We start from the raw sequence: 11,637 nt of genomic DNA, 5'->3' as shown, positions 1-11,637 counted from the left end.
GGATTGGAATCGACTTATGATGTCATTAACTCTGCCCAGTACCCACACAGTGATTCATACACAACAAAATGGTGTCTTGATTGTCTTGACATCGTCTCGCGCTCTTAAAATTGGCACGACAATCTTTCGATTTACCGTGGCTTGCGGTTTTTTGTCTAAATTCTGGTAATTTTAGCATGATTTCAATGGAAGGCTACAGAGGCAGACAGATATTCTGCCTATTCCTGACGTGGCTTAGCTACGCGTCGACTTATTTGCTTCGGAAACCCCTGGGAGTGGTAAGTTTGCGCTGATCTACCTGATTTTGTTTCGTTCTCAAAGAATACTCAATTTGCGAGAAAATAGAAAAGAAAAATCTTCAAGGAACTTTGCATTCCTGGAGACCTAATTATTCGGTTTGATATCAAGATAAAATTGGAGAATTGGAGAACATGCATGCGGGCGAATGTTCTCTTGCCCCTATGATTTTTCTGATCTTGTTAACTTTCTTTCGTTCTGATCTACTCGTGTTTACTTTCCAGCGCCCTTTTCCTCTTCTACCCCAAAATACGAGAACTCACAGATTGATTGAACTCTAATAGAGACTTTTGTTCCCAGTTGAAGTAATGTGTACAATGTAGTACATTGTTGTAATTGCATAATTTACGAGCCTTTCTGTAACTGTGACAACTGTTTATAGTTGGAAAAATTTGTGGACCGACGTGTTTCTGGTAAGATTTCCAAACAGCCGTGCCTACAGTTTCTTCCATGCTATTCTGTGCTTTTAGGCAACAATCATTAGAGTTGGAAAATCATACATATCATAAAACTTGAGGATATATAGAAATCTTGCCCATATTTTATCCGCCAGATGGTGTTGATACAGAGTTGACAGTTAATACAAACTACTTATTATATGGCTGTGTCTCACAAGGACTGGGAACTATGGAATTCACGAATTTGATTGGCTGAAATCGATATTGACCACGGTCTAGATTTTCCCATCTAGACCAGCATCTAGACCGGTTTCATGTTGCATTGAGATTGTAGCAAACTAAAATGCAAAAATGTTCACCGTTTTCTTTTATTTTCTTCTCAATCATTTATGGAAGTGCCAAAAAGCCTGATGACAAAAAAAGAAGTAAAGAGGAAGAGCAAATTTTGGCAGATTTAAGTTAAGCTCATCTCCGTTTGCAAGCAAACCAGTTACATTAAACGAATAAAAGTTTTCTTCTTTGCCATATAATAAACATCTTATTAACCGACCTAAGTCGGTCTGTATGGGAGAAGCTTGACCTCGGTTGTGTGTACAGACCTCACTGCATTTGGTCTGTACTCACGACGTCGGTCAAGAGTCTCCCATGCAGACCTCCTGCTCGGTTAATAAGAGCTAAATATTAACCAAGAGTAAGGTATTTACAGGAAAATCTCAAACCGGGACCTTGTGGTATTGACCGAACAACAGCTAGGCCGATGTTCAAGAATTTTCACATAAAGACCAAATGTTCAAGGTTAATAAGTAGTTTATTATATGGCTTATAGAGTGCTTTTTTATAACCTTTTGCTTTGTTTTTGCAAGGCTGTTATCGGCCCATGGGCATTACAGGAGAAAAATGTCCCAGAACTACCCAATCAGAGCATGCGGTATATCGGCTAGAAACACGAGCCATGTAATTTAATAGTCTTTCACAAAGCCTCTCTCTTTAGTGAGATGGTGATACATCCTTAAAAGTACAGAAAGCCAATAATATTGATATCAGTTCTATCCTAGTTGTTATTTGTACCTCATAATATTATTACACTTATGATTCATATATTTTCGTGAACTCCATGTAAGGCAAATTATATTGATGGGAACCTGGAGAACACCATCAGGGACTAAATATTGCATTTTGCACTGAAAACAATCGTTTGTCCTAGAAATCACAAAGTTGTCGTGCGGCTAAGACTCATCTCATTTGAAATTTCATTTGAAATTTCATTCAATGCATAAAGCAAACCCTTGTAATTTTATGCCAAAGACTATGATTCCTTGGCTGATTTATTGAATTCTGAACTCTTTTGAAACCCATCTACAAGGTACTACAACATACCCATCTATTATTATTGTACTGGGCTTAACCATAGTGAACACAGCAGTGGCAATGTCAGAATAAGGCCAGTATAAGAATACCTGTTTCTGTTTGTAGAAAAACAAAGATGGCCGTTCTAAAATTGGGATGAAGTCTTTAAATGCATGATTCACCTTTACAAGCAGCAATTTGATTGATTGTGTTTAGTAGCCCCAATCTGATTAGTGTGATATACATACATCTCTCACTCACTCATCCATTGACCCGCTCATAGCAGAGTCCAGACCCGTTGACTTAGAGGTATTTTTTTTTTACAAAAAGAATAACTCAGAAATTATTCTGTATTTTTAGGTCAAGGCTGATCTGGCCAATATTTACCAATTATCAAGAACAGAGCTGGGTTTTCTGGATACAGCTCTTCTATTACCTTATGCTTTCATGCAGGTATTTCAGAAATATAATGGTTATAACTGACAATTAAGTCTCCCAGATAGCATGTGCTGTGATTAATCAATTTTTTGAGCCATATTCTACACACAGCTCGCATGGGAGGACTTCCTTACAAAAAGGACAGGGGTGCCTGTTGTGCATACCTTTTTGGGGTTAAAAAAGTGGTTTTGGTACCCTTTGGGGTGTTCAGCCTTAAAAGGTCCACAGTGGGAGCTTTTGTGGTACCTTTGGTGCCACACCCACTTGGTACCTCTTGGGGTTCTTTCCGAAATTTCTGATGAGCACTCCAGTCTTTTTTATATGGGACACAGCCTGGGGCACAGCCTTCTTTACACTTGAATTTCAGTGCAGCCTTCGTTTTAAGTGTGTGGACAAAAGTTGCATCACTTTCCTCACTTAAAAAGCCCTCTTACAATTTTCTAGGGTGTCACCTCTGGTTGAAATCATTAATCATAGGGCAAAGGACATATGTCCATCCCAAATGATTAACCATTTTGGTAATGTGATTAAAACAATCAAAACATTATTCAATCAATCAATCAATCGATTTATCAATCAATCAATCATTTACTGTTTATAAAATGATTAATGAGTTTGTTCGTCTCTTAGATTGCTTTAGCATCTTTTGGTGACAAATATGGACCTCGAAGAGCATTGGCTGCTTGTCTGTTAGGTTCAGCCTTATCAATGGTAAGAGGTTTACTGACCTTGTGGGCATCAACTGATTTTAAGAATCCAGGGCTTCCATGTGATTCAGGGATGTAACTAAGAGACAGCTACCAGCTGATTTCTCCAACCTAGGCTGGGTTGTTTGGAAGCCACTTAACGTTAACCCAAGATTGAAAGTTGTCTTAAGTAAAAAATTTTCTTGTATACAAATATTTTCACTGCTTTTGTTTTGTGTAGTTTGAGATTTTTTAACTCAAAACAGAAGGCCAAACAATATTTAAAGAGAAAACCTGACCACAAAGCTACAAAATTCTCTCCTTTCCTGGGTTAGCTTAATCAGGCTTTGAACGACCCAGCTCTGAAGTTTCACTGCAAAACAGACTTGGCAGGGGTAATTTGTAAGGCACACAAGCCAGGAAAACTGGCTGAGCTTGTTAATGAGCCAGCTGTGTATAGTCTTTGCGACATCCTTGGTGATTTGTAGTAAACGCTATGGGTACTGTACATATCTGTATTTGAGATTGGAAGAGATGATGGCTGTTAACTAAAACATTTAAGATTGTACACTGTCGGGTGTTAAGAACGTAATTCATCAGAATCAACCATGACTTAACGTTATGTTGCTTTTAGATTTCGTTTGGTTACTGGAAGAGCATATTCATATTTGCCATACTCCTTTTTTTGAATGGAACAGCACAGGTTGGTAACAGTTTTAAAATTTTTGCACCAGATTAACCTTGTAGCAAACTCATGTCATCATAATTGATGCAAACAGCAAATGGACAGGACTCTGCAACATTTATAGGTTGGGATCTTGAGGGACCAGTGGTTAGCGCATTGTACCAATTCTTTTATAACATAGTAGCAACAACTGCAGCTTATGTTTGGATAAATTTGGTCTAGCAACAGGGACTTGCAGCTAAACACAGCTAAAATGCAGCTGGGCACATCATGTTATATATGCATAAAGAGTCGTATACCAATGTGATTCATAGGAATTACCTAGGACCAGCACATCATTACAACACTTTCTCTGCCTTGTCCCCAGTCGCCCATGCGATAACTAGTGAAAAATATAATGATTAACTCTCCTTCCCATTGCTCCTTGCACTCGCAGTCCTCACTCGCTACCAGCTCCCGTTCACATCCTTTTGCTCACTCCCAGTCTCCCAATCACCCTTTGCACTAAGAAAAAAAATAAGAAAAGCCTGTGGAGGAGGCAGACACTTTCTAGTTGTTTTATCCTATGGAAACCTGTAAGGCACCTAGACTTTTCAAAAGACCTTCACATGTAACGTAACTTTTATATGCAACTGTTAAATGTATTTCAAATTGTTGGATCCAGTCCACAGCTTGGCCAAACTGTGTGAAGTCACTGACCAACTGGTTTTCTGACCAACAAAGGACAACTGTATTTGGTTTGTTTGGTACCAGTAGCTTTGCAGGAGGAATCTTGGGGACAGCAATGGCTGTAAGTATTATTTAGAGTGTACAGTCATGTAAAAATATTATCCCATGCCATAAAGAATACAGCCAACATTTAAAGACTTGAATGCTGATTCCATGCATACTTGGTGGAGGGGGACATGGGGGGACATATACATTTAGCCCCATGATTTGATCTTCTACGCTTGACATGACAACATTTCCAGGAAGTTGCACATCTCGACAGAAACTAGTATTTTCACAGAAATGGACTACATATACATTACATAGTTAGGTTTCTTTGATCTTTGGTCTGAGAAAGGTCAAATATGAAACACAGCACCGCAAATAATTTCATTTCACCAAGCACTGCAAGGTGATAAACACAGGGTTGCACACCGTGAGGTGTGATTTTATTTAACTGCAGTAGAAAAACAAAAAACACCGCAACACCTTAAAGCCCCATGTCCCCCTCTTGGTGATGTTACAAATAATGAACAAACAAAATGTTAAATGATTATAATCTGGAAATTTTGGAAGTGTTTTAGAAGTAGTGCTTTGCAGCCTAATTTAAAGTTTAGGCTTGCATGTAGAAGGTTCAGCCCTGTACTTAGAATGTCTCAGAAAAGTTACTACTTAAAGTTTAGCACAGTGAGAAAGTAAGGCAAGGAGTCCAAAAACAGTAGAAGAGAACTGCGAACACTAAGCTGAAGGAGTTGGACTAACACCGGGGCGGATCCAGGATTTTTTCTTAGGAGGGGTGCACCACTAAGGAATGATGTAATTGACTGGTGAGGTAAACAAATTTTAAAAGCAAATACAAAGAAGAAGGCTTCATCTCGGGGGTAGGGTGTGCACACCTCCTGCACCCTCCCCTTAGATCCACCACTGTAACATGGGGTGAAGCTCAAGGGATTGGGAAAGATAGCATGTAAGAAGTATAGGTTACAGGTAGATACTGACAGTCTTCTGCCTCACTGGAAGCCAAGAGAATATAGTGAGCGTGTGGGCCAGATGAAGTTAGTATGCAGTGATGAAATTGAACATCTAAAAGCCATTTACAATGCAGGGTATTTTTTCTAGTCTATGCATTGGGTGATTTACTGGTCAGAGTTTTGGAATTCTGCTTTCACAGGACTGTAAATAAAGGTTTAGAGAATATGATGAATTAGACAAGCATCAATTTCCCTTTGCTGCTTTGTATCTCTACAGGTTCAGTTGCAAGCTATGTATACTCCAGATATGAAGATGATCTTTTTGATTCCCTCTTTAATTGTGGTATGTATTATATCCAACTAAGCTCTAATTTTGTCTGTTAATTGTCTCAGTACCCTTTCATCTCCTTGGTGTAAGCTCCCCCAGTTATATACCCTTCATACCAACTTATCACATTTAGGAGGGTTGGAATCTGAGCGCTTAATTTTCCATTTGCAGGGTGGTGTTGGTGTCTTAGTGTATTTGTTTCTTAACTCTCCCTCAGAACTTGCAGGGAGTTCAGAATCTACTGCAGGTAATGTCTTAAATTTTAAATTTAAATGATAGTTAATAGCTATAAGCTCTGCTGCTGGCCATTGGGAACTGTCTAACTAGTGTACACTTGGTTCTCGTCTAAATAGAAGGTTCTTAGAGCATGGATAAATTTGGTTAAATTCAAAACTAATTACCAGTAAACAAAGCCATCAGAAAATTAGTTCTGTCCAACATTTTGAATTGACAACATGATATATTATAATTTCAAGTTGTTTATAAGAGCATATATGTGTCTCACGAAGAGCTGCATATGGTCAACCTGGATGTTCTTTCTAGGGGACTTTGCAATGTTACAGCACAGTGTTCTAATATTGATTGACAGTTTTTCCATGTAAAAAATAACTTACACCACTTTGGTGTCAAAGAGGGATAAAACAAATGGCAAATAGGCAAGAAATTAGTGACAGATTGAGTTCAAATCAACAATCTGGGAATGTTGCTTCAAATTTGAAAATAAAAGCTACTTGTAACACTGGATTTAGTTCAACCTATATGATAATAATTATTGCAGCCATGAAAGATTTGATTTCTTTTTATAATAGAAGTAGGTGACACCTCTGCTAAAACAGCAACAACAACTACAGCCAAACAGAATCAGCTAACCTACCGACAACTTTGGAGTTTAAAGTAAACAATTGTTTTTTATCTACATGTATATAAAAAGCTGATTTAAAAGCAGTATTTTACCCACCACGTGACTCTGTTTTTATTTGATCTATTAATTAAAATGTGGAAATTGGGGTGGATCTAGTAGGGTTTGGGGTGTTCAGTCAAACCCCAGAAATTAAAAAAAGATGAGTTTTATAACACGCTGACTTGGCCTCAGAATGCTGGAAATCCCATTTCCGAGGACCTCAATCTCCAAAATTTTCTGGGGGAGGATGTTGCCAGCCCCCTTACAGGGGCCTTTAGTGGTCTGTATCTCGAATCCCTTTTTCTAAAATCCTGTGTGTTCCCCAGAAAAGTGCTAATAAAGCTTAGAAATACAAGTGCTATGTTTTAGCACTCGGCCTTTTGATGTTCAACAATCTTTGGGTGGTCTACACCTTGAACTTTTCCTATGATTGTTTACATTGCGTTTATGATCAGGACCTTTATAATCTCGCCCTTATCAGTATTATTAGCTTCACTGCTGGAATAGTCACGAATTGATGCCGCACTATTGATAAACATTCTCACCACCCTATTCTGGCCATTTAGACTCTTGTTAGTCCTTAGGGACTGTCATTAACCTATTTAAGTCTTGTTTTCCAATTTTATTCGCTCTTTTCGCGAAGTTTTGCTAGAACTGTCGGTAAAAAGCTTTTTCCACCTTCCTTCGTTGCTTGTACTCACAACTCATTGCCGGGGCAAAATGTTTTCCCCATAACTTATCAGTAGCTCGGCATTGAATGGCTATTGTCGCAATGAAGATACATGTATTACTATTTTTATTACATTTAGAATGGTTCCCGAGCTCTGCTGGGCAAGCTGCTGTGTGAAGTTAGTCCGGTACTGTATGTACATGTGGCTGCCTATGTACCTTTACCAAGCGGTGAGCAAAAGACTTCTTCAGCAGAAAGCTCGTTAATGTGAATTTTATATCAAACATGGGAGACAGTGTTTGACCGCACTTCTACCCATGTAGAAGAAAGTTTGACGGCATTTGAGGTGTTTGGAAATGTAATGAAATAAAATTATAATGAAACACTCAAAATTTGGAGACTAACAATAAAGGCGGACCCCAAACAGACCGACTTACTTAAATTTGACTAACAATAGACAGATCGAGACTTACTAGAACTGACCAATGACTGCTGACAAACGTAACTTGAGTCTTACAGCCAATAGCATCGTGACTAACGTGACCAATCACTTTCAACGGACCAGACTTATGACACAATCGAGTGACAACCACTATTCACTTGACTCTGAAGGTGACTTCCGCTCAGGCTGTCGAAACGTCCGTCACCAACAACAGTTCTTCAAGTTTTCAGAACTACCTTCACCCGGACGACCACACTATACGAACTACTGAATACTCCTGGGTTCAAACCAGTTACTATGTAGAGTTCAGTGTCTTCTCAATCAAACTAAACGGAGGGATACAATTTTAAAAAACTTGCGCAAAATTAAAACTGTCACAGTAGTGATTTACAGTATTGAATAAATTAGTATTAAGTTTTGTAAGGATAGCTGATTGTTTATTAAAAACAACTTTATTTTTCAAACTCTGTTGGTATGGAGAGATTACAAATTAGTAACTGATAAATTCCTTTGTTTCGATTTGCAGCTTAACTATACTAAGGTCCAGGCAGGTTATTTGTCAACGGTATTTGAAATTGGAGGAGTCCTGGGGACAGCCATGTTAGGCGTCTTTGTGAAAAGGTATTAAGAATTGTACCAAACAAACTCTGGGCCAGTAAGGCCCTGACCACACTGCGCCAGAGAAATTTGACAACACAGCTTTATTTCAAACGGTTAGGCCTACCGTCCACAAAACGGAGCTTTTCGAAAACGCTCTTCAAACTGGAGGAATTTGAAAACGCCGGCTTTGCGTTTTAGCGTGGACGGAAAACATTTTGAGAACGGAACTTTCTGAAAACGATGACGTCACGATAATCATGTGATTTTCGTGCCCAGGTTTTCCTCCAAAATGACCGGTGATTGTTGCGTTTTCAATTTTTTCCGGCGTGGTGTGGACGAAAAACATTTGATGCGTTTTCAGAGTGAAATCGCCGTTTTCAAATTTCTCGGGCGTAGTGAGCTCGGGGCCTAAGGAAACAGCTACTTTCCAAGTATAACCACTTCTCTTCCCTGACCAGAAACTTTCGTTCTTCTTATTCTTAACTTATTTCTCTTTCAGATTCCTCCAAGGCCGAGCCATATATGGTGTTACCCTGGCTCTATTTGGCAGTACTCTATTCATGGCTTTGTTTCAGTACACAGGTCACATGGGACTCACGGTCAATGCGCTCTTCATGTTCATGGCTGGAGCGTGTAACTGTGGCGTTGATCCGTACTTGACTGGATCAATCCCTGCCGAGATTGGAGAGCGAGAGAATGCACAGGCAGCTGCTTCAGGACTTGTGAACGGTCAGTAAGCTCTCCCCCCTGCAGGGGGCACCCTTTATATGGCATAGACGGGGGGTGTTCGTCGTAGCTGCTAGTGGTTGACATGAATTCGTGCTTTGGGCCACTTGGGATGTTCGGTTTTGTTTTAGCATGCGTAGCAGCTGCTCGAGTAATCGCGAGGCGGAGTGGGGCGACACGCGCGGCAAAGTGGAGCGAGCTCTTTCCTTTTCTCGCTCTTGTGCGCCGTTCGAACTCGCTTCCTCAGTATTACTCGAGGCGGCTAGTTTTGTTTCCATTTTGTACAGCTGCAGTGGGTGAAAACATTATGGTACCTCTACACCATACGAGACTTGAACTGCTTATCAGCCACAGATATAACCTGCGACTATACCCTTCCCCTGTATCAGTTCAATATTCAGCATATTTTTCTCGAGCAGGTCAGCATTGACACAGACACCATTAATATATAACATCTATGAGTTGGTCAGTCAGACCGAATTGAATTTTCGATACATTATGCTAACAAGGAGGTCAAAGAACACTCGAGCAAAAACGTTCCTATAAAAGATATGGCTGCTGCTAACGCTCTTGTATTTCTGTGTTTGTTAGGTTTTGGCGGATTAGGTCCCATAATTGAAGGTCCCATCGTAGGGTGGATCGCGGACGCGTACGGCTGGACAGGGCCCTTTTACCTGATGGTGGGTATGTCACTTCTAGGATCCGTCACTATGCTGAGAGCGTCCAGGATCGACCAGTCCATAAAACAGGCACAGTTCATGGGGACAATAACATCAGAAACTGCGTGATACTGTTTTGAAGCGGGAACAAGACGAACAATAGTGTACTGTTTGAAGCTTGATCATTTTAAAAGAGAGGCATTCTCAGACAAATACGATGGGTTTCAAAATGCCTATTAAGCGAAATTCTGTGCTTATAGAGTTGAGGTAGAAACGAGTGTCAGTCAGTAAAGATACGTCCATGGACAACAGGCGGATTTGAATCGGCTGTGGTCGTCTGTTGCCCTGGTTACTGCAGTTCTTCCCGCGCTTTTTCTGGTCACAGAAAAAGCCTTCCAGATTGCTCCACAAAAGCGCGCTAAAAAGAGCTCTGGTACTCAGGCTACTGAAGGTTTCCTCGGCGCGCTTTCGTGGACTGGTTGCCCGGTGGGGTACTCCCAGAAGCAATATGGGTATGTGCCGCTGTGAAGGGTATGGTTTTCAGGCAGTTTACTCTGGGATGGGTATAGAAATCAGACAGTTTTGGTCTAAAATAAGGTATTATTTACCGGAAAAGTGGCCAGTGTATAAATAATTTGGTCTAAAATGTAGTTCTTTACCCGGGGTTCTATAATAGAAATTGAAATTCGGAAGTGACTATGTAAAATATTCGTTTAGTTAACGTATGTTGGACTACGATAATGATAAGGTTTTTTTGCATGGAAAATAGCCAGTCTGGGATAGTGTAGGGTTTTTTTCGTGCCTAGTCTAGATTATTTGCAAAGTCAAGTTGATCATGGTGTAGTATAGGGCAAGGGTTTCGGTGTCCCAGCGGCACACTCCCACCCAAAGATTTGCAGAGTACCGTCGGCCCGGGACTGGTTGGCTAAGCGAGGACCAGACCCGAAAAAGGGCGCGAAAAAACCTCTGACATCCGGGAGAGGAATTATTTACCTTGGTCGTAGTGAAGTGCCCTCTTGTGTCAACGAGTCTAAAATAGTGAAGAATATAAAAGCAGGAACCGGCACAACGTAGGATGATTTTGTGAAGGTGTACTTATTTTCTGAAATAGCGCGTTTTTGTTGTCGTGCTTTAGCGTGGTAAAGTTTACGAGCGAAGGATGGTATTCACTAATTAATAGAAGGATACTTAAAAATTATTTGCGAATTCTGAAGGCAAAATGTTTTGCACATTTTGATTAAGACCAGATTAGCAATAAACAGTGGTTTAAACGTTCATGCATTGTAACAAAATGGTATTGTTTTAGATTTTTTCAGAAGGTGCTACGTTAAGACACGACGATTTATATATTTCGGCGTCTGTCTCTGTTTGCTCAAATGATGGACAAGTTTTACGACACTCATTTGAAAACCGCTCTATCGGAATTCGTTTATGTTAACTCATATTCAATGATAATTAGTATTTATTCTGTGTATATTGTACCCACCATTTGACCAAACAGGACTTGGTCTATATTATAGTTAGGCTTTATTTTCGCCACTCACTCGAGTCCAGTCTACATTCCTCTCCGAGAGAGAGAGAGCTCAGAAGGGAGAGGAGCACGGGCACCTTTCTCAAACAGAAGTTGGTGATCGAGCCTATATTTAGGCGATAGAGCACTTTTTTCCGTATTTACATCGCCTCATCTAAACGCGAGGCAGTTATATGCCTCTCGGGTTTGCATAACTTTCGAGAATAATCTCAACCTACGGAGTGTTTAGACGAGACTGTGTAAACACGGA

At 40.1% G+C, this 11,637-nt stretch overlaps 1 protein-coding gene across 1 annotated transcript; it reads left to right on the top strand.

Moving 5' to 3' along the window:
- The first annotated feature begins 40 nt into the window (after positions 1-40).
- On the top strand, positions 41-11,131 carry LOC110044805 (glucose-6-phosphate exchanger SLC37A2-like). The gene is made up of 12 exons (XM_020750390.2): positions 41-278; positions 2,403-2,495; positions 3,111-3,191; positions 3,801-3,869; positions 4,516-4,641; positions 5,808-5,873; positions 6,030-6,105; positions 6,668-6,752; positions 7,569-7,659; positions 8,398-8,492; positions 8,971-9,200; positions 9,789-11,131. Exons 1-12 carry the CDS (start codon positions 177-179, stop codon positions 9,983-9,985), a joined length of 1,311 nt encoding a protein of 436 aa, XP_020606049.2. The 5' UTR covers positions 41-176; the 3' UTR covers positions 9,986-11,131.
- Positions 11,132-11,637: the final 506 nt, after the last annotated feature.

The sequence above is a fragment of the Orbicella faveolata genome, unplaced genomic scaffold, assembly GCF_042242905.1.
Source record: "Orbicella faveolata isolate gen_17 unplaced genomic scaffold, um_ofav_v1 contig_48, whole genome shotgun sequence".
Taxonomy (NCBI): Eukaryota; Metazoa; Cnidaria; class Anthozoa; order Scleractinia; family Merulinidae; genus Orbicella; species Orbicella faveolata.
Note: the sequence above shows the minus strand (reverse complement) of the source record. Positions and strands in the feature narration are given on the sequence as shown.

Coding starts and splice junctions, on each gene's coding strand:
- LOC110044805 (XM_020750390.2), top strand. CDS start 177: ATGATTTCAATGGAAGGCTACAGAGGCAGACAGATATTCTGCCTATTC. Junction 7,660..8,397: donor CTATGTACCTTTACCAAGCG/GTGAGCAAAAGA, acceptor TTCGATTTGCAG/CTTAACTATACTAAGGTCCA. Junction 9,201..9,788: donor TGCTTCAGGACTTGTGAACG/GTCAGTAAGCTC, acceptor TGTGTTTGTTAG/GTTTTGGCGGATTAGGTCCC.